The sequence below is a fragment of the Scylla paramamosain genome, chromosome 2, assembly GCF_035594125.1.
Source record: "Scylla paramamosain isolate STU-SP2022 chromosome 2, ASM3559412v1, whole genome shotgun sequence".
In the NCBI taxonomy this organism is placed as follows: domain Eukaryota; kingdom Metazoa; phylum Arthropoda; class Malacostraca; order Decapoda; family Portunidae; genus Scylla; species Scylla paramamosain.
The window spans coordinates 30346817-30371420 of record NC_087152.1 but is presented as its reverse complement, the minus strand read 5'-3'; the positions used below and the strand labels follow the sequence as shown (position 1 = coordinate 30371420).

The 24604-nt window shown below is 39.3% G+C and overlaps 1 protein-coding gene across 3 annotated transcripts; it reads left to right on the top strand.

Moving 5' to 3' along the window:
• The first annotated feature begins 1491 nt into the window (after positions 1 to 1491).
• LOC135106799 (uncharacterized) lies at positions 1492 to 19528 on the top strand. Of its 3 annotated transcripts, none has more exons than XM_064016118.1 (7): positions 1492 to 2078; positions 7486 to 7641; positions 8375 to 8507; positions 14481 to 14674; positions 16016 to 16168; positions 18136 to 18264; positions 19038 to 19528. In XM_064016118.1, the coding sequence occupies exons 2-7, from the start codon at positions 7510 to 7512 to the stop codon at positions 19074 to 19076; spliced, it is 780 nt and encodes a 259-aa protein (XP_063872188.1). In that variant the 5' UTR covers positions 1492 to 2078; positions 7486 to 7509; the 3' UTR covers positions 19077 to 19528. The 3 variants fall into 3 exon arrangements, with proteins under 3 accessions (XP_063872188.1, XP_063872201.1, XP_063872194.1); XM_064016124.1 differs by lacking the exon at positions 1492 to 2078 and adding an exon at positions 2789 to 2957; XM_064016131.1 differs by lacking the exon at positions 16016 to 16168.
• Positions 19529 to 24604: the final 5076 nt, after the last annotated feature.

The following is a 24604-nucleotide window of genomic DNA, read 5'->3' as shown; positions in this document are numbered from 1 at the left end:
TGACAATCATAATGACTTGAACGGGGCGCGAATCTATGGCTACCAACTAACACCACTGACCAGGCATCTATGTATAAGGTGTGCGTATGTGTGTGTGTGTGTGTGTGTGTGTGTGTGTGTGTGTGTGTGTGTGTGTGTGTGTGTGTGTGTGTGTGTGTGTGTGTGTGTGCGTGCGTAAAGGTCAAGGGACCTCATTTATTTAACTTATTCCTTTCTCTTCTTCCTTCTCTTCTTTTTTCCTTTTTCTTTTTCTTTCTCCTCCTCTTCCTTTCTTGCTATTTCACCTAACTGGCCTACTGACTGACTGACCTATTGTCTGACTGATTAACCGTGGGGTGAAGGAAAGGCTGCAAAGAATGGGGAGGGTGGGGACTGAGTGGCACTGATGAGTATATTGAGGTAGGCAGCGAGGAAGGAAGGCAAGATATGCATGTAAAAGTTTAACTTTCATGTGTGGAGCAGCAGTGAGAGTCATGCTGTTTGTGGTGGCTGGCAATAAATCGTTTAATATTGCAGGTGTGTACGTGGCACTGGGAACCACACACACACATACACACACACACACACACACACACACACACACACACACACACACATCATCATCATCATCATCATCATCATCATCATCATCATTATCATTATCATCATCATCATCATCATATATATTATACAATCGTGAACATTCCCAAAACAATTCTCTCTCTCTCTCTCTCTCTCTCTCTCTCTCTCTCTCTCTCTCTCTCTCTCTCTCTCTCTCTCTCTCTCTCTCTCTCTCTCTCTCTTCTTTTCCTTCTTCTTTTTCTTCTTCTTCCTCTTCTTCTTTATTTCCTATTCTTCTTTCTTCCTTTCTTTATTTATTTATTTCGTTTTTTCTTCTCTTTTCCTCTTTCTTTTTCTTCTTTCTGAACTCTGAATTACCTTTTCTTTTCTATCCATTCTCCCCCTCCTTATATTTCTCCTTTCGCTTTTCTTACCTTTCGCTATTTCTCTCTTATTTTTCCCTTCCCTTCCCTCTAATTTCCTCTTCTTCCCCTTACCCTCCTTTCCTCTTCTTCCTCTTCCTTCTCCACATTTTTCTTTCTTGTAGTCTTTCTTCTATCTTGCTATTCTCCATTTCCTTTTCTTCCTCTCCTCCCTGATAGCTCAATCTTTCCTTCCTCCTCCTCTTTCACCCTCTCAGTAGCCAGGCGACGGGGACAACAGAGGAGCTAACGCCACAGACACGCAGGCAAGGAGGCGTAGTGGCAGTGGCGGGGCGAGCGAGCGAGACGGACTTCAAACAGGTAGCATATACAGTACATTCCACCTCTCAGGTATATGGTCGATGAATGGAGCACAGCGTTAGGTTGCCACAGTGCCAGGAAGAAGGCGTGCTGGAGTGCCATTATGTGTGTGAGTGTGCGTCTCTATTGGTAAAGTCTCCGCTCGTTTTTATTGCTATTGGTGGTGGTGGTGGTGGTGTACATAGAAAAGGTTCCAGTGAGTTTGTGGTCAGGGGTGGAGCGTGGTGGTGGCCGTTCCTCTGCTGCGTGGAGTGTGTGGGCTGCTGCAGCTTGGCGGTGGCTTGGTCTGGGCCTGTGTGTGCATGTGTGTGTGCGTGCATGTGTGTGGTTGGTGATGATGAGGTGATGTGATAAGAGCATATGTTGGTACCTGAAAAAAACAGCACTGACAGTCGTGAGTGTATCCTGGTGCTGACGGTGAGCTGCCAGGGGCGTGAGGGACACCACCAAAGCAGTGAGAGGAACATTGCAACACTACTGACGAAGAACTGTGATCGTGTAGTGAGAGGAGAACCTTAAGTACGGATTGGCAAGGAAGTGCGACGCTACTGGCAATGACCTGACGGAAAGCCCGTCCCAGTATGCCATCACTACCACTCCGTCTGACACTCGAGGTCATGGCCATGGCGGGGCACTACGCGGTTTCTGGACAGGGCATAATCACTTCCCACATGGCCTCCCACACACTGGCAGTCACGTGCCAATGAATCACGCAGTATTGGCGGTCGCAGGACAGGCTGAGGTCCGTACGGGGGACGCTGAACTGAGGCGAGAATAACAAGTCTGGAGGAGACAGTGAGTCCAGAGAGAGAGAGAGAGAGAGAGAGAGAGAGAGAGAGAGAGAGAGAGAGAGAGAGAGAGAGAGAGAGAGAGAGAGAGAGAGAGAGAGAGAGAGAACATACATGTTGCTATTTTTGAAATAATGGCATGAAAAATGTGTTGATTGCAATACCTAACATCTCGCTTCGTGTACGTAATTTTGTACGTGATGAGAGGATTACTGAAGTTGTGGCTCGTGTTTTGCGAGACAACGAGGCCTGCGTGGGGCACACACACACACACACACACACACACACACACACACACACACACACACACACACACACACACACACACACACCACACACACATACACACACACACACAGAGAGAGAGAGAGAGAGAGGGTTGGTATATTATTATGAGGGAACGCGAGAGTCCCATTGCAATGAGTTAGTGGCAAGCAGCGTGAGTTACAATGACAGCACGTGCGTGTGTCAGACGTGACAACTCTCCACGTCCCCGCCACCCCTCCCTCTATCAACACCCTCACGCCTGCCTGTCCAGGGCTTCGAAAGGTGGACATTAGGCGGGCTCTCATAAACAACACACGCGTATTTAGTTCTCCCAGTCACTCCGTGAATTGATCCAGTCTACAGAAAGGTTATGGTATACACTGGGCCTTTCTTGGAACAGGAACTTTATTAATAATTAAGCAATGTTGCCAGAATCGTCCAACTCATCGCTGTTAAGCCTGCCGCTCCCCCCCTCCCCCCAATTGGTGTGCCTCGGTGCCGGTGGCGGTAGCAGCCAGTGTATTGGAATGCTGAGAGGAAGTAGGAAGGTCGATGGTGGCCTTCAGAACTGCTGCCTCACGCATTTCACGGGCTCGCTGACCCCCTCGCTCCAGGACAGGTAGGCTAATGGGAACACCTGTTGAGTTTCCCCTGATAGCGTGTAGAAAGAACGAGATGGTGCTTTTTATTTTTATTTTTTTCCTATATAGTTTGTGGTGGTGGTGGTAGTGATGATGATAATGATGACTCGGTTGTGTGATGATGTCTAGTGGTGGTAATAGTGGTGAGAGCAATGATGTTTATGCTGGTGGTTGTGGTGGTGGTTTTCGTTGCGATAATGATGATGAGAACTGACAATTACTATTTTCCTCTTTTTGTGTGTGTGAGATGATAAAGATGCCGTTGTGTCCTGTAACATCACCATTAAGTTTGTTATTCATTTCTGTACATTCCTTAATCCCACACATCTTAATAATTTTGGCGCCAGTGTTGATTGTGGCAGACGTGGTAACAGTCTGGATGGTGGTAGTAACAGAAGTGATGGCAGAGACAGTGAAAGTGGTGACACTAACGAGACGCGGTTGCCATGGCTTTAAGGGCGTCAATTTAGAGTAGAAACTGTGTGGGCAACGTGACCCCTGTGTGTGTGTGTGCGTGTGTGTGGACTACCCTCTGATTGCAAGTTTCCTTCAGCTCTGTGTTCAAAGATTCAAAGGCACGACGGCAAAGAGGTGGCCGCAGTTCGATATCAGTGACGGGGAGAGCGTGTGGCGAGGGGCGGGCAGGAGGGAGAGCGGCGGGTGACTGGCGGAGACTAAGGAGAACTGGGAGCTGGCGACGTGGTAAAGGGATGAGTGGATGGTAGACTGAAACCCATTCTTCAACATTTGCTAGTTCTGTTCTGTAAAATTGTATCTTTTTTTTTCGATAATGTTGTTTTGTTAATTTTTCCCTACATCATTCTCCACCGTCTTCCTTTTTTTTTTTTTTTGCTGAATCCTATCTATAGTTTGTGGAGTTTAGTTTTCTCTCTCTCTCTCTCTCAAGCTTCCTCGTTTTCTTAACTAAAATTACATTTACCCTTTTTCACATTCTTCTATGGGTTTCTTTTCACAACTTTTCTATGCTGTCTCTCTGACCTTTTTTTTTTTGGCTGACGTTTCAAGGTTACTGTATTCTAAGACATTTATTTGTATTCCCCCTCTCACTCGTTCTCCACTTTCTTCTCGTTCTTTAAAGTAAAACTGCACCTCTTCTTAACAATCTTCTGTTGACTCTTTACAGGCTACCTTATTTCATTTTTTATTATTGTTTTTTTATTCACTTAATCTTATTTTATTATTTATATTTATTTATTTTCTGCTCGTGCTCTAAGCTTTCTGTACTGTTGTTAAGGAATGTTTTTCGTATTTTTCTATTTTCTCTCTCTCTCTCTCTCTCTCTCTCTCTCTCTCTCTCTCTCTCTCTCTCTCTCTCTCTCTCTCTCTCCTAAAGAGTTACATGATGGAGGTGAGTGGCTAGTCGTGCATGGCCGGGACTGAGTGAGGGTGGCGGGCAGCGTGCATGCTTTGTCGCGCCGCAGCCAGCAGGTCGTCGCCAGGCGAACATAACATATTCAAAACCGGATCGATATTCTTTTTTTTGCCAGCGCATTTCAGGGAATTATAGAGATCCCAGGAACCAAACTCTCTCTCTCTCTCTCTCTCTCTCTCTCTCTCCTCTCTCTCTCTCTCTCTCTCTCTCTCTCTCTCTCTCTCTCTCTCTCTCTCTCTTATTCTTTATTTCTGATCTAAAAATTAAACATATTTACTTTTCAGTTTTTGGCCGTTTTCAGTGAGTAAAAAATGCAATTAATAGTCATTTACATGTTGTACAGATACAATATGTAAATCTTATCACTATCTTTCAGCTTCAAATCATATAACGCAAATACGAGTAGTGGCGGAAGCTGTACTGCAAAGAAAAAAAATATCTGAAGTTAAACCGTGAGAAAAATCCCTGAGAGGACACTTAGAGAACATGACATGTTGCCAATCAGGCTGTAATGATCATTGTAATCCGAATGAAGGTTACTCGAGCTTGACTGTTTCACCACTGGATATATTTTTTTTTTTTTCATGTAAGAGGAGATCTGGGCAAGGGCAACAAAACTGAAAAAAAAAGGCACCACTAAAGTTTCCAATCCCTTAAGAAAACATTCCGATATCAAATCCAAAATTACACTGTGAAACCTTTTTAACCCTTTCCCTGCTAGATTCTTTTCCCATCATCCCTTACAAGTTTCCAGACGCTTATTTTTGTAGTAAAGTAGTTCCGTAGCCTACAAAATACAACATTAATCTTTTACTCTCCCTTTACACTATCTCTCCATGAAAACTATATCTTTATACTACTATAAATGCTACCAAAAAGATGACTATAAAAGTAAAAGGGTTAAAACAATCACGGGCGTTTTCAGGCACCGTGTAAATCTTAAGTCTCCCCTTCTTGTAAGTCTCCGTTTGGCAGCGTTTTCTTTGGAGCATGGCAGAATGGCATTTTTCTCCAAGCTTCATATTCTTCAAAAGGGATCCAACTAAGATTTAATCTAGAGGGTTAAACTGTGAAATGTGATGGAACCGTGGACAGGACACTCAACTTGCACGTCTAATTCCCTACACCATAACGATCACCTTGACTGTCTCGCCAACGCAATTCTTGTTCATCGTGATATTTATTTCTCATACTGTGGAAACTTGCAGTTGAAATCATTACAAGAATCCATAAATACAACATTACTGTCCTCTGCTATATGAAGTACAGTTAACTAATATTTCCATAGTTTTCCTTGTGCATAGTCGTAGCAATAGAAAAAGAAGAGAAAAGGTTTGTTGTAGTAGTAGATGAAAAATAGAAATTTTATAATAGAAATAGTAATTTAGTAGTGGTAGCAGCAGCAGCACCAGCAGCAGCAGCAGCAGTAGTAGTAGTAGTAGTAGTAGTAGTACTAGTCGCAGTAAAAAAGAAATAGTACCAGTTCTTGTAGTAATAATAAAATGAAAAATAATAGTTTCGTATAAATAATAGTTTAGTAGTACGTACTTAACACAATCTTAACACAACCCATCTCACATACTGGTTCACAAGTGTCCTCTGCCCACAAGTGACCCAGATGATATTGAAACCTTTGTCGCACCAAGCCAGCGAGGGATGTTATGACTGAAGGTCATATTCTTTTTTTTTTTTTTTTTTTTTTGCTCCCTCTTCAGAACTATTTTCAAAGGTCATAGAGGTGGTAAGCCGTGTCCTTAAGCGTGTCGTGACCCAGATCTGGCTTTTTCTGTTTTCTCAATTAGTCTTACTTTTTTTATTTTCCTTCTTGTTATTTTGCTTTGCTTTGCTTGTTTCTCTTCTTATTTCATTTTCTTCTTTTCTTCTTCCATCCTCACGTAGGGTTACCACAAGAGTGATTTTCCTAGTGACGGTGTAGAATTCTTGCTAAACTTTTGCTGCAGTCATGAAAACACCCTTAAAACCCACAGTAACTTTCACCATAACCTGCTTAAAAGAGTAAGAGACTAACGACGAAACGTTTGAGAATACTTTCCTTAACCGAGACAACCATGACCTCACGTTCCCATAGTACGGCACAGATCATGGTGGTTGTGGTATCGAGGGTAATGATGACGGATGACAGATGACTGGAGGTGACTGATGGATGATGTGAAAATCAGTGGAGGTATAACGATGATGACAGATGACTGATGATGGAGTATGGGCTATGATTTATGGATAGATGAATGGTGAAGGGACGATTAATGATTAACGGAGGGACAATAATGATAATACATGATTAGTGAATGATGTTTAAATGACGGACGATGCATGACTGATGGATGACTGATGGACGAGAGGTGACACCCACAAACTTCAAAAATACAGTTCATTCTGACATCTAAGGTTACAATCTTCTCGTATACTCATCTCTTTCCTTCCTGTTTTTTTTTTTTTTTTGTGTGTGTTTTTTTTCACCCCTATAACTCCCCTTCCTTGTCCATTTTCCTCAGCAATATATAATCACCATACACCACCACAAGACATTTAACAACCACAGGAAAATCAGCATAGTCGTAATTACACTAAATATACAGTTCCATGCATGTCCCATATCTTTCCTTCCATACTAACTTCATTTTTATCATTATTTACACCTCTCATATACAAAATTCTCAGGATCAGTAATCTGGATAGAACAAGAAATAGGTAATGAGTTCAAGCTTAAAAAAAAAAAAAACTCTGATTTTAAAAGGAGATAGGAAGGAGCTGGTTCTCAAATAGAATAACTAATGAATGGAATGGACTCGGTATCCAGATTGTTAGTGCTGAGTCATTAGAGCGCTTTAACAGAAAATAAGACAAATTTATGATGAGGATTATAGATGGAAATACGCAGCTATGTTTCATACAAGGACTGCTACGGGTAGGGATGATGGCTTCTTGCAGCTTCCCTTATTTCTTAAGTTCTTGTGTTCTTATAAAAAAAAAATAAATAACAATCACAAAATAAGTCAAAATACGGTATGCACATGTAAAGCCTGACGCAAAGAAATGATATATAGATGATGAAAGGACTGGATAATAGGAGGCTGATGACAGTGCTCCGGCAGGTGACAAGTGGGTGAGTGGCAGCCATGACGCAGCAGCAGCAGCAGCCACCGTCGTACCCCCCTACCTACGAGGTGGCGATGCTGGGCCAACCTTACGTCATCGCCCCCATGCTGCCCTACCAACACTATGAGTCCACACTGCAACACTACGTACAGGTGTGTGCACAAGTGTGTGTGTGTGTGTGTGTGTGTGTGTGTGTGTGTGTGTGTGTGTGTGTGTGTGTGTGTGTGTGTGTGTGTGTGTGTGTGTGTTGCAGTAATAATAATACAAATATTATGTCTTGAGTTTTACAGTTATGTTTCCCTTATTTGTCGACTACAGGTGGCGTAAGGTAAAAGAATATGCTGAGCCTAAGGAAAGAAAATTTACGCTTGTGTATGTGGGTGGGTGTTATTGTACTGCTTGGTTTTACTGGTACTGCTTGTACTGTACTGGTTTGTACTGGCTGGTTGCTTCATATTTACATAGTTTCGATGTGTGTGTGTGTGTGTGTGTGTGTGTGTGTGTGTGTGTGTACAGCTAAGTAAGGAAGAATCAACACACCTCTATCAATCAATAGAATGGCGTGAAGATATTGATTGAAAGACGCACATGCTACAATCAAAACAAGCTACATATACGTACATACATACACACACACATATGCATACATACATACATACATACATACATACATACTAACACTACACACAAAGATAGACGCTGATGACACGTTATGTATCCTAACAAAACATTCATACCGAACAAAAGAGAAACGTAGCACTGGGAAACAAATTGACCCAACTCCCTTAGCTCCTCGGCCTAGCATTCCCTCTAGCACGCCCCAACCCTCCCGCGACACTCCAGCTCACAAGGCCCACTATCCTGACACCGCCTCCTCCGTCTCAGATGTCCACGGCTCCCTCCGCCCCTCCGCTTTCGCCCTCGCCCACCGAAATACAGGAGCAGAGGCGCTTTTGGAACCACTACGGCCTGGACCTGGTAATGGGCTTCCATCAGATTTACCTCCACAGCAGGACAGGTCAGTGTGTGTGTGTGTGTGTGTGTGTGAGTGTGTGTGTGTGTGTGTGAGTGTGTGTGTGTGTGTGTACGTAAGATTTCTTCCTAGGAAATGCTTAGTTCTTTTTTTTTTTTTGCCTTTGAACTATATTCTGTATCACTCTTGTCTGTTTGTTTTAGTTAGTCTGAATTTACAAGTAAACTACTACTGTTGTTATTACTACTGTTGTTGCTGCTACTACTACGTTTCTTCATCTGCTACTACTACTTCTTCTTCTACTATCACTTTTCTTCTTTTTCTGCTATTACTACTACTGTTACTACTACTTCTACTACTACTATTACTACTACTGTTACTACTACTTCTACTACTACTATTACTACTACTACTACTACTACCAAGAATGTATAAATCAACAACACTTTCTCTTTCGTTTTCTACTTTCCTTGTTACACCGTTTCTCAAGTCTGTTTCGACAAACTGAGTCACTACCTGCGTAATAATTCAACACCTGCCCGACACACGGTACCAAACACGAGAGGCACACTGTATGTCAGCTTAACAGGGAACGACACACTGATTCGACACAGCTAACAACTCCCGCCTTGTTATTATATGGGTATAATTTCCTACAACACTCACATCAGTGCACGGCAGCAGTGAACCGCATTTTCAGATAAGAAACGCTCCGCCTCCTCCCCCACTTCCTACTCCGAGCCAAAGAAACGTGGAGATTGCGAATCTTTGTGTGTGTGTACGTTTGTGGAAAGACGAGACTGACAGAGTGTAAAGGACAATAAAAGTGAGAGAGAGAGAGAGAGAGAGAGAGAGAGAGAGAGAGAGAGAGAGAGAGAGAGAGAGAGAGAGAGAGAGAGAGAGAGAGAGCGAGAGATGAGAATCAAGAGCGTGGAGTTGAAATAGGCTGTTTGAGTGGGTGAGAGTGAGGGTAAGCATGAATGAATTAAATGGAAAGTTAGCGTGAATGAGTTGAGAGATTAATTGAGTAAGAATGGCTGTGAATTGGAAGGAATAAGTGAGAATAAGCGTGAGAATCAGCGTGAAGGAGAGAACAAGCCTGAGTTACATTATAAAAATACGTGAAAAATTAAGTATGAGCGCGAGTGAGAGTGAGAGCGGAGACTGTAATGAATGCTATTTAGAGTGAGACTGAGTGAGAGAGAGAGAGAGAGAGAGAACGAAAGTATGAATGAGTGTGAAAATACCGAAAGATAAAGTGGTAAGAACGACCTTGAAGATGGCTAAATGCAATGAGTCTGACTGAGAAGGAGAATGGAATTATACGAGAGAGTGAGAGAGTGAGGAAAGATGACAGGGAAGGAAGTTTGAGACAAGACGAAGGAGGAAGGAAAAGGGAAGGAAAAGGGGGGAGGAAGGGATGTATTGTGGAGTTGGGGAGGAAAGGAAATAAAATGGAGTTCATGACGGGGGGAAGAAGACTACGTGGAGCAAGGAAATGATGAAAGGGAGAAAGAGGAGGATGGGAATACGGGGGAAAGTAGATAAAATAAAATAACATAAGCAGGAAGGATGAGAAGTGAGTGAAGAATTATAGGGAGAGGAAGTAGTGGGGAATAAGTGTTCCTTTTTTCTGTCCCCTGCTTCTTTTCCTTCTTCCACCAGCCACCCTCTTCCCACTTATACTACCTCCATCTCCTTGCCCCCTGTACTCCCCTTCCTTGGGTAAATCTTTTGCTTCTACATTCTTGAAATATATTACTCAGTTTTTACTCATTTCATTATATATTTTCCTTTTTTTTTCTTTTTGTTTTCCTTTTCTCTCTTTTCTTCTCTCTGAAGTTTTGTGTCGCAGATACGAACGCACTCTGTAATATTGTGATATGAAAAATTTATCTATTTTGGAGGCATAATGAAAAATGGAAAAACGTTGATGGGATCTTCTTTTTATTAGTGAGACTTGTTTATCAGAATAAACATCATCATGGAGTGTGTTGTTGTTGTTGTTATAATTATCATTATTATAAGTAGTAGTAGTAGTAGTAGTAGCAATTGTTGTTGTTTTTATTCTTGTTGTTGTTGTTGTTGTTGTTGTTGTTGTTGTTGTTGTTGACGATGATGATGATGTTGCGGTAGTGTTGCTGTTATTATTATTATTATTATTATTATTATTATTATTATTATTATTATTATCATTATCATTGTCATTATTATTATCATTTTCATAGCACAGTAGTATTGCATGTCGAGACGCTTTCTCGTAGCGCCCTCACGCGTCACTAACCATCGCCCCAGCACTGGACGGCAGGCGCGAGCCACCACCAAAACCAAACGAACTGACTAGACTATCGGTCTCTCATCCTTGGTAATTACCTATTTCTCCTATGAATGTTTTTTTTTTTTTTTTACCACCATCCATTTCTTTCCCTCCCCTCCATGCCTATACATTCATACACGCCTATACAATCACCCATTTTGGAAAGCAGCTAGTAATCACAATAAATAAATGAGTCAGTGGATGACGAATGGATAACTAAACAAGTAATTAAAGGTCTGTTTAACTAAAGTTTGCACCAGAAACACGGCAGAAATTTGTAACAGCATACATGGTTGACTCTTGAACTACACACACACACACACACACACACACAAAGAAAGGATATCATAAACCAATACTCAATGAACTACGTACAACAATGAATTTCACTGAACTCCTGTCGAAAATTCCATAAATATGAACAATTTGGCAAAACTAAGAACACCATAGTACTTACATACAATCAAGAGAACGCAAGAGTGGGCAGCAGCTATCCAGTACATGCAAAACTCAGGAATTTTGAACGCACACACACTCAAAGTAATGACACACGGTCCATCACTGGTTGCCGCCAGCCTGAGTCACTGGTACCAATCGTTGCTGTGCCAGGCATGCCAACCGTTGACTCGAGTACCCGAGCGATATTTCAAGAGTTTCCACTGAGAATTATGAAATTATCACAAATTTATTGTACAGAAATTTATACAAAAGTAAAATATATTGAGAAAATTAAATTAGTTAAGTCTCTCTCTCTCTCTCTCTCTCTCTCTCTCTCTCTCTCTCTCTCTCTCTCTCTCTCTCTCTCTCTCTCTCTTTCTTGATACGAAGCGGCGTAGAAGCACTATCACACCTTCTCGTCGATGTCTACAATATCCGAGGGTTTTTGCTCGCTCCGTCGCGTCTTTCTGTCAATATCAGCCAGACGTGATCACCTTCACGGGGCAAGTCATTCTCAACTTTCAGAGTAAAATAAAAATTTATATTAGGTAACATGTTAATATAAGAGTTACCACTTTTTTTATTTCATAAAGTTCCACAAATATTAAATAAATCAACTAATTGCGCATTGTTACATTTAATTTCTGGTTTTATAGCAGCTAATAGTGCCTCGCATAACTAGACAGATGTATGTATTACATATTATTATTTTTTTTCTTAAGCCAAACTTTAGTTCTTATATGGACGTAATGAAACATCCTCGGCAAACAAGCTTTCCCGGAAGAATTGCTGACTTAGAGCACACTAAGGCTCCGATGTCTGGGACCACACAATGATGTGTGCCTCAAGAAAGGTTGCTTTGCTCCGCGACGAGCCAACCGTGAATACACAGATGCATTTTTTTTTTTTTTTTTTTTCAATTCGTCTCATCCACGATTTTCAAGACACAAAATGAAGTGCAGAAAAGCGACTGCTCACCTGTAAATTAGAGACATGTTTGTGTGTGTTACGAGACACTTTCAAGAAACTGTCCATTTTCAGAAAGCTGATGAAAAATAAGACAGGAAAGGTACTCGTGTGACGGCGGCTAAAGTGTTTTGCTTATCAACTTTCTTAATTATTCAATTATTTATTATTACTATTATTTTTTCAGTTTTGAATCTTGATAATTTTTCCTTATCAATCGATGTCTGAGAAGTATTGGAATGGATCACGACACTGGTTGGATTTTCTATAGAGGTCTTTGGCGTATACCTCAGTCGACCGCTGCAGAAGGATGCAGTTTAAACGCCTTGAAACGTACAGAAAAAAAAAAAAATAAATAAATAAAAAAAATAAAGAGCAGCAAACGCTAATGTAGTTCCTCAGATAGTATATTATTGGTACGCTACTTTTAATTCCTTTACTGCCAAGGTGATTCTCCATTACCAATAACTCAACAAACAAGCATAGATAAATAAACCATTTGTATGGACACAGAAAAAAAAAAGTAAGTGGTTAATTTTGTCTCCTCTACGCTACTGTGCTATGTAAGAGACTAGTCCTAAAATACGTGTCTAAAAAAGTGTAGGCGATTATAAAAAAAAGTTGTTTACCAGTGCAGAGCTTGAAATAGCGAAGGAAATGAGACTGTACCATATTTTTAGTCATATAATTTCATACATACATAATTATCTAATTGCTCAAATATTCAAATACTCGCTGACGTGCGGAAAAATCACAAGCGAACACGTATATCGATGTCGATATGTGGAGGGAACGAACTGTGCAGCCACGCCATCTGACGAGGCATTCCACGATCGATCTAGCTGAGTATAAGTAGCCTCGCCGTCCCTGTAATCTGACTTCATAGCCCATAACACGACTGCCAAATGCCACGGAATTACTAATGGAGGATGATGCATGCAATGAATGAGCACCAAGTAACAATCCTCCTTCGTAACAACGGTTTCACATTAGCATCCTTGGCGAAGCATAAACGCTACACCTGCTGCCTGCCTGAGTGTGGCCATGATGATGGTGGTGGAAGCGGTGGTGGTGGTGGAAGTGGCGGTGGTGGTAGTAGTAGTAGTAGTAGTAGTAGTAGTAGTAGTAGTAGTAGTAGTAGTAGTAGTAGTAGTAGTAGTAGTAATAGTAGTAATAGCAGTAATAGTAGTAGTAGTAGTAGTAGTAGTAGTAGTAGTAGTAGTAGTAGTAGTAGTAGTAGTAGTAGTAGTAGTAGTAGTAGTGGTAGTAGTAGTAGTAGTAGTAGTAGTAGTAGTGGTAGTACACTTGACTGTCTTCAGCCTGTCTCATCGCCGCAGTGTTGCATCTCTTCATATCTTTTCCAGCTATTTACATGCTAACTGCTCTTCTGATCTTGCTAACTGCATGTCTCTTCTCTTCCCCTGGCCTCGCAGCACGAAATTTTCCAGTCTCTCTTATCCCTATTCTGTCCATCTCTCTAATGCAAGAGTTAACCAGTACAGTTCTCAATCATTCATCCCTTTCTCTAGTAAACTCTGGAACTCCCTTCAGACTTCTATATTTTTTCCTTCCTATGACTTCAAATCTTTCAAGAGCGAGGTTTCAAGACACTTATCCTCGATTATTTGACCATTCTACTTGGCATTTCTTCTTTGAGAAGTGGTTTAAAATGGCCTTTTTTTTTTTTTTATTCTAGATTTTTGTCCTCCGTTATTTGACTTTTCTATTTGGCTTCTCCTTAGGAACTGGCACTCATGTGGGCCTTCTTTTCTTCAAAATTTTTATTGCCCTTGCCCAGTGGCCATCTTGCATAAAAAAAAAAGTAGTTGTATTAGTAGCAACAGCGGTAGTAGTAGTAGTAGTAGTAGTAGTAGTAGTACTAGTAGTAGTAAAAGCAATAGTAGTAGCAGTAATGAAGATAGTAATAATAATAATACCAATAATAATAATAATAATAATAACAATAATAATAATAATAATAATAATAATAATAATAATAATAATAATAATAATAATAATAATAATAATAATAATAATAATAATAATAATAATAATAATAATAATAGTAATAATAATAATAATAATGATAATAGTAATAATAATAATAATAATAATAATAATAATAATAATAATAATAATAATAATAATAATAATAACAATGACAATTATGAAAAAACGTAATGATTCACTTCCTTTCCTTACTACTAAAAAAAAAAAAAAATCCACTCGTACAAAATACAACCAACGCAACATTAGTACAACAGGAATCACAAATACCTCTCTTACTTTCCTGGCAGGGGACAAGTACCTCCTCACGGACGCCAGCAAGTCCTTGATCTACACGGCTGCCATCGATGTGGAGACGACCTGCTTCTGCTGCACTGTCCCTCGCGGCCCAGGAGTCACCTTCAACCTTACCAGCAGGAACCAGCAGCACGTCCTCACCGTCCACCGGTCCACGCAGACTTTCTGGTGCTCCTCCGAGGAAACCGTGAGCTTCTTAGCTTGTTTATAGTTTTTAAGTCTCTCTCTCTCTCTCTCTCTCTCTCTCTCTCTCTCTCTCTCTCTCTCTCTCTCTCTCTCTCTCTCTCTCTCTCTCTCTCTCTCTCTCTCTCTCTCTCTCTCTCTCTCTCTTTAATTTTATGTATGTGTCTGTATCTGTCTTTGTCTGTCTATCTTTTTATGTCTGTCTGTCTGTCTGTTTCTCCATAGAGTTCTGAAATCTCAAGCAGAAAACAGACGTGGCAGGAGTTATGAGAGAGAGAGAGAGAGAGAGAGAGAGAGAGTCAGTGGTATAACAACGAGGAGTGGAAGCATGAAATAGTATCAGGCTTCATTTTTTTCACATATAACAGGCAGTAAACTTATGGCGCCTCCTGCTGAGGTGAGGTATATATATATATATATATATATATATATATATATATATATATATATATATATATATATATATATATATATATATATATATATATATATATATATATATATATATATATATATATATATATATATATATATATATATATATATATATATACAGTAATTACAAGTACTACAATTCTTTTCCAATAATTATATAAACAAAGAATATATTTGTTAGTAATGTTTTATGCTTAGTCATTTTGTGGTAAATAGAATCTAGCAGAATATATAAAATCTAATACAAGATCTGTGTCTTGCCCTTTAATTTCATGACCTCGAGTAACTGATATTCATTTGTTCTCTCTCACCTTTTGTTCGTGACCTTAAGTTACAAATGTTTCCTTGTTGTCACGTGTTCTTCCAGCGTGTGCATAAGTTATTGCTGTTCTCTTATCACGTGTCCCTCCTGCCATGACCCTTTGAGTTACTGATGTTCTCTTGTTGTCTCTCACCTTACCCTCATGACTTAAGTTATTGAAATTTCTTTATCATCATGTGTCCTTTTTACTAATGTTCCCTTGTTGTCCTTTGTTATCCCTTTTGCCATGACCCCTAAGGTTAATGATTGTCCTTTGTTATCACTTGTCCTTTCTGCCGTGACCCCTTAAGTTATTGATGTCCCTTTGTTGTCATGTATCCTTCCTATCATGATCTTATGAATTATTGATGTTCTCTTGTTGTCTCTTGCCCCTTCTGCCATGATATTCTGGTGTCATTTGTTTTTCCTGCTATAACCTCTCAAGTTACTGATGTTCCCTTGTTGTCACTTGTCCTTCCTACTACAACCTCTCAAGCTACTGATGGTCCCTTGTTGTCAGCTGTCCCTCCTGCCGTAACCTGTTAAGTTAATGAAGGTCCCTTGTTGTCTCACCTTTTCTTCATGATGTTCCCTATTGTCACTTGCCAGGAGGTGGAGGTGAAGATCCCACCAGACATGATGATCGGGACTGTCGAGGGTAAAGGTGAAAATTTTACTCTCGTCAATCCTTCTGGTGACATTACTTGCTATGTGGAGAAGGAGGAAGAGGCCTGCTGCTCGTGTAACAGTTCCTCCCATAAGGTGAGGCAGCAGGGCCAGACACTCACGGGCCATGAGGGAGGAGTAGAGCACACACACACAACAATGCACCTTTTTAGTTTAGAGTCTCATGGGGTGAGTTTACTTTCTTTCTCTAAAATCAGTTGACTGGATCCTAATATGAAACATTAAAATTTGCCGTTATGACGACTTATTTCCCTTTGTTACGTGTATGTGAATTTTTTTTTTTCTTAATGCGTCAGTTCAGTAAACAAAAAATATTACCTTAGACAGAACATTGCTTTTGTTTATCCACCAAGCGTTTGTTCACTAAACCTTATTCGAAAGTTATTTTAAGCTCCTTCAATTCTTCAAACACTTAAACATTTCATCATGTCTGATGTAACAAGAATAGAACCTTACAACATTTCAAAAGGTTGACAGGAAAGCCATTATTATTTTACGTAAATCTCTCGGACAGCTTAAATATAAAACTAGATTAAATGTAAATAAAATTCAGAAAAGAACAAACACAGAAAACAACAGATAATAGCAATCATAATGAACATATAACACATTAAAGACCTGAGTAAAAAAGTTATTGAGACTTTATCAGCATCTAGTGAATAACAACTTTACTGTACGTATATACTTGTATTTCGCACAGTGAAAATCTTCCGTATATTATTGTGAGAATAAGGACAAAACGTAAAAATGATAACAACAATTAAGCAAAAATAATATGTACTGATACCAACTTAGTAATAGTTGTAAGGATATTATTACGATATTGATATATTAGATAATAATAACATTATTGCTGTTACTACTATATATATATATATATATATATATATATATATATATATATATATATATATATATATATATATATATATATATATATATATATATATATATATATATATATATATAAAATATAATATAATATAATATAAAGTTTTCCCTTCTTTATATTCTAGGATGTTTTTCTCAATTTTAGGGGCTCTGGATGTTAGTGAATGTTTGTTGAAGGTGAAATAATATTAAGGAATACGTAGCGAGCGTTAGTTATGTGTAGGGAGGTTTAGGCAAAGTGTACTGCTGAGAGTAGACTGTGTTTGAACATGAAGGATGCAATGTACAACTTTGATAAATCAGATTTTTTTCTCTTTTTTTTCTGATGGAATCAATACTTTGATATCATTGCTGTCTTCCTGCTAATATTTTCGTAAAACGACTTAAGGCAATGCTGACTGATGAAGAGTCTGAAAGTTATTAGCATTAAAATTTGAAGAAATCACACGAACATTACAAGTGCACCAGTAAGCTGTCCCGTACAGGAGAGGAAGAGGCAGGAGGCGTGGCTTCTAAGTCAGCTTAGCTTCCAGCGACTTGCAGCAAAGGTTTCGTCTTATATTCAGTGTACTTATAATTTATGATTGAATTATGTAGGAATTTGATGCATTTCGGTGGCATAGTGACATCGTTCAGCTAATCATGAATTAATCAGTTAATCTCATACAGTCTAGTACACACGCATACAAGAAGAAAAAAAATTGACCTATACTGCATTCTGCCAATAATTCTTTGCCTTTCGTAAATAACAATGTTGTGGAGAAAATTGTTACACATAAGCTTTGAGCATTCCTAAAAACTGTTTCCAAAGATCACAGGTGATTAATCTCTCATGTACCTTTTTTTCCACTGATGTTGCAGATCTTGCCAAACTTTGAGAAAAATCGTTAAAACACTCTTCAAAACCCCAGTAACTTTCGCTAGCAGAGCCTATTAAAAGCAGCTGAGAGAAAACACCGAAACATTTGACAATACTGAACTTATTCACGAACTCGTAGGAGTAACGGTTCTCTGCATATCGTTTATGGATTGGAAGATATTGACTTATGATATAAATCTTCCACCATCACAAGCATGCTTGGAAGGAAAGGAGGAAGGGAGAGAGGGTGGACAGGACACGTGCATGCATTACCAACTCCTCTGTTCCTCAGGTGGTGCCAGTCGGATTTCCTCATGACCTCGGCAGCCTGACGCGGTTTGGGTCAGGACTGGTCATTACCTTCCCTGCGGTCCTGGACGTGGCCACCAGGGTGCTGCTCACCTGCTGCGCCCTCAACCTGGTATGATGAGGACCGTGTTACTGCTGCCACCAACACTACTGTTACCACCACTACCACCACTACCTTCATCATCACCACCAGCTCCACCACCACCACCAACTCCATCTTTCTCCCGCCCACCATCATCTTCACCACCATCACTACTCCCATAGCTACCTTAAACACCATCGCTACTATCAACACTGTCTACTACCACCACCACCACCACTCCCATCACTACCTCCACCATCACCTTCAATTCACCACAATCACCACCGTCACCAGGACCACCATCACAATTAAACTACACTTGCACACATATGATACCTTAAAGCAATGTTTTTTTTCAAATTCCCTTAAAGTCCAAGCATTCTTCCGAGAGCTTTTAAGTGAGACTGAAAATATATAAATAAAAGAATAAAATCGGTATTTTAAACATAGAAAATAGCTACTTCGTCCCAAATAATTGTCATGTAAGAGCTAAATGTGCAATAAAACGAAATGCCACATCTCAAACCCGTGAGACGCGACTTGGGTGTGAGCGTAATATGCTAATATAATACATAAATTTGTAATACTTTAATTTCAGTTTCAAGTAATTTCTTACATAACACTTCCTAAAACATCTTTTCGTACTGCGCACTCTTATACACACAGGTAACATTTGAAAAATTCATACACCCTGGGGTGCACCACACACCCAGGCCGACTATCACTGCCCTAGACACCATGATTACTGATGATGAACCTCAGACTTGTGCTTGCCACTTTTTAAAACTGCATTTCTTTTTCAGCAATATGCAATAGAGGAGGAGAGGAAGTCATCCTCTTAAGATAATCCTCGGTGGTGACTAAGGTCCTCTCGGGATCCTATGTACTTTGGTGGACGAGTTGGTTATGTTGCTGTGAAAAGAATCTGATGCTGTGTTTTGGCATGTCTTCAAAGAAAAGTCACAATCTCACGTGTAATAAACTATTTTTATATAAGATATTTTTGTATCGGAAATCCTCTTTTTTAAGTGTACGGCTAAGTATCTGAAAATTATGTACAACCTTGCACAGAAAAATATGCTCAAATCCATTCCTTGCACGCACAACCTGCAGCGTGCAAGTACAACACATCACTATAAATGTACACCAAACAAACACGTACACCTGAGTGAATACACTTTATAATAACCTGTTTGTTGTTCGCTTTTCAGTAATGGCTGATTTTACCATTTCGTACAATTTTGCACCCACTGCTGAACGACAGACAGGACGTGAACTTTGTCAATAAAATTAACTAACTTCAGACTTTTCATTCCTTTCTTTACGGAAACCTGTAATCCGCATTTTGGAAACGTTGTTCTCTCTCAGGAATTATATTAAAAGACCATAGAGATGATTGTCTAGTCTTTATGGGCGATTTTTTCATTGGTGGTGCAGGATTATTCTTTAACTATCACTAGAATCATGAAAGCATTCTTGGAGTCATCAACAGCTACCACTAGAGTCTGCTAAAGTAAGCTGAGATAAAACGCCCAAACCTTTGATAATGCAGTCCCTTTGACTGAGGAATATATCCACTTAAAGGCGCGCGGCCACACTTGCCCGTAAACTTTGCCCGAAACGCTGCTCATCGCATGATGGAAACGCTTACTAGCACCATGACACAAACAATACTAAGAAAGTGTCATGTCTGCACCTCGCAACCTCTTTTACACCAGTGTTACTAACGTGATCCCCGTAGTTTCCGGTCCTGACACTGGTGCTCGCACTGTGTGCGACTTGGTCAGAAGCATACTACCAACACGTGTTTCGAGCAAGTGCAGCCGCACTTCAAAGATGGCTCACCCTCGGGATTTCAGGAGAGAAACAAATAACACCCGTCAGTAAACCCCAACCACAGACTACAGCAAATGGTGTAGTCTATTCCCCAACCATTCATTATATACTTCCTCCATACAGTTCAGAATAATGGGTACTAAAACACTAATGACGAGGTTTATGAGTAAGGATTGTGAGGTCTTTTTTTTTTCTTTTAGGCTCTGATAAGAAAAGAAACAACTTCACTACTAGTCTAGATACTTTCAGTGATTATTGGTAATGAAAAATTAACTTTTATTGATGAAAACATCCAAAGACCACATCTCATTCTCATCCTTCATTTTGCATCTCCTCACTTCCCACTTCCCTTCTGGCCAAAGGATCTTTAGCTTGCCTCAAGTTCTGTCTCTCTTCATTGAATCCCTTGACCTCAGCGTGGACCAGCGAGGCTGCCGTGGCGCAATAGGAAGCGCTAACTACGAGTTAGACTGTTGGTTCATGTGTCATCTGTCTAATGACACTCCTTCCTAAGCATTAACTATTGTTTCAGTTATGACTGCAAGCATCTTCAACATCTTCAAGAAAAGGACATTAAGCAAATTACTTTTTTCCCCTCGTTTATTGCCATGTGTAGATGCAGCTTGCAGGCGGTGCCTTCGAATCTTAATGAACCTGAAAATCACAAGAAATGCTTTAACATGAAATGAACGCTTTCTAGTCGATTATTGTAAGTGGCTATGGTGACTTGTAAAACTGCAAATACCAGTAAAGCAGAACGAATTTTTACAGCAAACACTAATGTCGTGGTCCGAGATGTTGCAAGGAATTGGTTTATAAAGGCTACTGGAAAACTCACACACATTTTCATATTTTAATTAATAACTACTAATTATTTACATTTCTTACAAGTCAAAATTTCTCACTCGCATTCATCTTCAAATCATTCAAAGTTATTAGGTGTCACTTTATATCTCTTCAAAATATTCATTGATCAACGCAATCATCGTGCAAAACACAGACAATATCAAATGCACAAACACAACAAATGTTCAATCGGTGCAATTAATATTTATTTAGAAAAACACACATGATATCAGCAACACATCAATTACTATAAACATTCCATGACTGAGTAAATCTTCGTACACCATACAAACTTATCATACCAGACATAAAACATCAATTAATCATCCTGCTCCTCCTTCACTAAGATAATTGATTTATAGACCGCATTACGCCTTCAAGCTCCATTTAGTTTCAAGTTATTCCGTCCATCTTGACCCCTCTCTGGTGAGGCCCTCTCTGCTTCTGTGTCTGCTACTATCCGCTACTCTCTGCTACTGAATTATTGCACTGTCACACGCTGTAATATACAATCGTTCGGGACTGCCTATTTCTCTCAGAAATTTATCTTTATTTTCATAACATTTTACATATCTACCATTCACATTGCTCATCTATGCATGTGATCCGCCCACTGGCGTGGTGCTTGATACAGAAGCCAGTCAGAGGATAGGGGCAGTTTGGAGGCAGAGCGTAAGTGGGGGTTGCTATTTTTCTATAGGCTGACCTTCTTCCGGTGCCTCACGCCTGCCAGACCCTCACGCCTCCTGACCTATTTTCCCTTTCAAACCCTTTCTCTGCCTTGTCCCTACTATCATTAGCGTGAATTCCTCTTTGACCCAGGCTGCTTTCCCAGGTTGTATGGCCGTCTTCCTGTTGTGGACTGCTTGGGTCATGTGTCCAGGTTTCTATTTTCTCGGCTCCCTCGATATCAAGTGCTAATTACCTTCCCTTGCCTGGGTAGTGTGACCGCTTGTTATTCTCCATACTTCATTCATCTTCTCCATACTTCATTCATCTTCTCCATTTCTTCTTTCTTCTTACTTATTCTATCTTCTCTTCTTTCTTCTTCCATATTTTGTCTTCTTTCTTCTTTCTTCTTCCTTGACAATACAATATATACTGTGGTGTGGGGTCACCACACTAATGATTACTTGCTCAAAGATGTCTAATAAAAAATACAGTTAAACATATCAAATAAGAGTTATTAAAACACCTGATACAGGCAAAAGCGTTCATTCATAATTTTCGTAATTTACATACATAAACACACACACACACACACACACACACACACACTCACACACACACACACACACACACACACACACGCACACACACACACACACACACACACACACACACACACACACACACACACACACACAGACACACACATATATATATATATATATATATATATATATATATATATATATATATATATATATATATATATATATATATATATATATATATATATATATATATATATATATATATATATATATATATATATATATATATATATATATATATATATATATATATATATATATATATATATATATATATATATATATATATATATATATATATATATATATATATATATATATATATATATATATATATATATATATATATATATATATATATATATATATATATATATATATATATATATATATATATATATATATATATATATATATATATATATATATATATATATATATATATATATATATATATATATTTATTTATTTATTTATTTATTTATTTATTTATTTATTTATTTATTTATTTATTTATGCATTTATATATATATTCTCTTTTTTATGCAGGAGGGACACCGGCCAAGGGCAAAGAAAAAAAAAAAACCCACTGAGATGCCGGTCTCCGAATAGGGTCCGAAGGGGTAGTCAAAAATTCAAGGATAAGTGTCTTGGAACCTCCCTTTTCAAGGAGTTTAAGTCATAGGAATTTGGAAATACAGAAGCAGGCAGAGAGTTCCAGAGTTTACCAGAGAAAGGGATAAATGACTGAGAATACTGGTTAACTCTTGCATTTGAGAGGTGGACAGAATAGGGGTGAGAGAAAGAAGAAAGTCTTGGGCACCAAGGCCACGGGAAGAGCAGTTAGCATGAAAAAAGCGGTAGAAGATAGCTAGAGATGCAACATTGCGGCGATGAGAAAAGGGGCTGAAGACAGTCAGTTAGAGGAGAGGAGTTGATGAGACGAAAAGCTTTGGATTCCACCCTGTCTAAAAGAGCGGTATGAGTGGAACCCCCCCAGACATGTGAAGCATACTCCATACATGGACGGGTAAGGCCCTTGTAAAGAGTTAACAGCTTGGGAGGTGAGAAAAACTGGCGGAGACGTCTCAGAACACCTAACTTCATAGGAGCTGTTTTAGCTAGAGATGAGATGTGAAGTTTCCAGTTCAGATCACAAGAAAAACACAGACCGAGGATGTTCAGTGTAGAAGAGGGGAACAGTTAAGTGTCATTGAAGAAGAGGGGATAGTTGTCTGGAAGGTTGTGTCGAGTTGATAGATGGAGGAATTGAGTTTTTGAGGCATTGAGCAATAACAAGTTTGCTCTGCTCCAATTAGAAATTTTAGAGAGATCAGAAGTCAGGCGTTCTGTGGCTTCCCTACGTGAACTGTTCACTTCATGAAGGGTTGGACGTCTGTGAAAAGACGTGGAAAAGTGCAGACTGGTATCATCAGCGTAGAAGTGGATAGGACAAGAAGTTTGGTTTAGAATATCATTGATGAATAATAGGAAGAAAGTGAGTGACAGGACAGAACCCTGAGGAACACCAGTGTTAATAGATTTAGGAAAACATTGACCGTCTACCACAGCAGCAATAGAACGGTCAGAAAAGAAACTTGAGATGAAGTTACAGAGAAAAGGATAGAAGCCATAGGAGGATAATTTGGTAATCAAAGATTTGTGCCAGACTCTATCAAAATATTTTGATATGTCTAAGGTAACAGCAAAAGTTTCACCAAAATCTCTAGAAGAGGATGACCAATACTCAATAAGAAAAGCCAGAAGATCACCAGTAAAGCGGCCTTGACGGAACCCATGCTGGAGATCAGATATTATTATTATTATTATTAAACATAACGGAGAAGGCAGAGTGGGACGAGCGCAAGCGCTATAAGTTGCCAGATGACAACCCCCACCCACCTTGACCGTAGAAAGAAGAAAGGAAAAGCAATTAGCACAATAGTAGGATGAAATCAGAGCAGGAGGAGAAAATAGGTTAAACAATTATAAAGAACGCCTCAACGAACTGAGAATTATTAAAACTCACAAAAAAATTCAACAAAAAAAATCAACAATTCTGACTTATTTAATATATGTCAGACAACACGAGTAAATGTAGTATAACTACTTAAAACTTGATGGTATAAAATCACAGGTATAGTTACATAATTTATCACAAGTATAGCTGCAAAAGCAACCAGAGTTTAATTGACTAGACTCTTCAAGATTTTGTTCGAAGCAGACTTGAATTTTTGCACATCACTTGCAGTGCATGTGCCCTCGTCAAGCATGTTCCAAAGTCTTACAGCACAAGGAACAAAGCTTCGCTGAAACTGACTGGTGTGACACCTAACCTGCTGTAAGCAGCGCGCATGTGAATTTGACGCAAGTCGAGTGTTTCTGGTGGGCACAAATGCGTTTGGGATGGA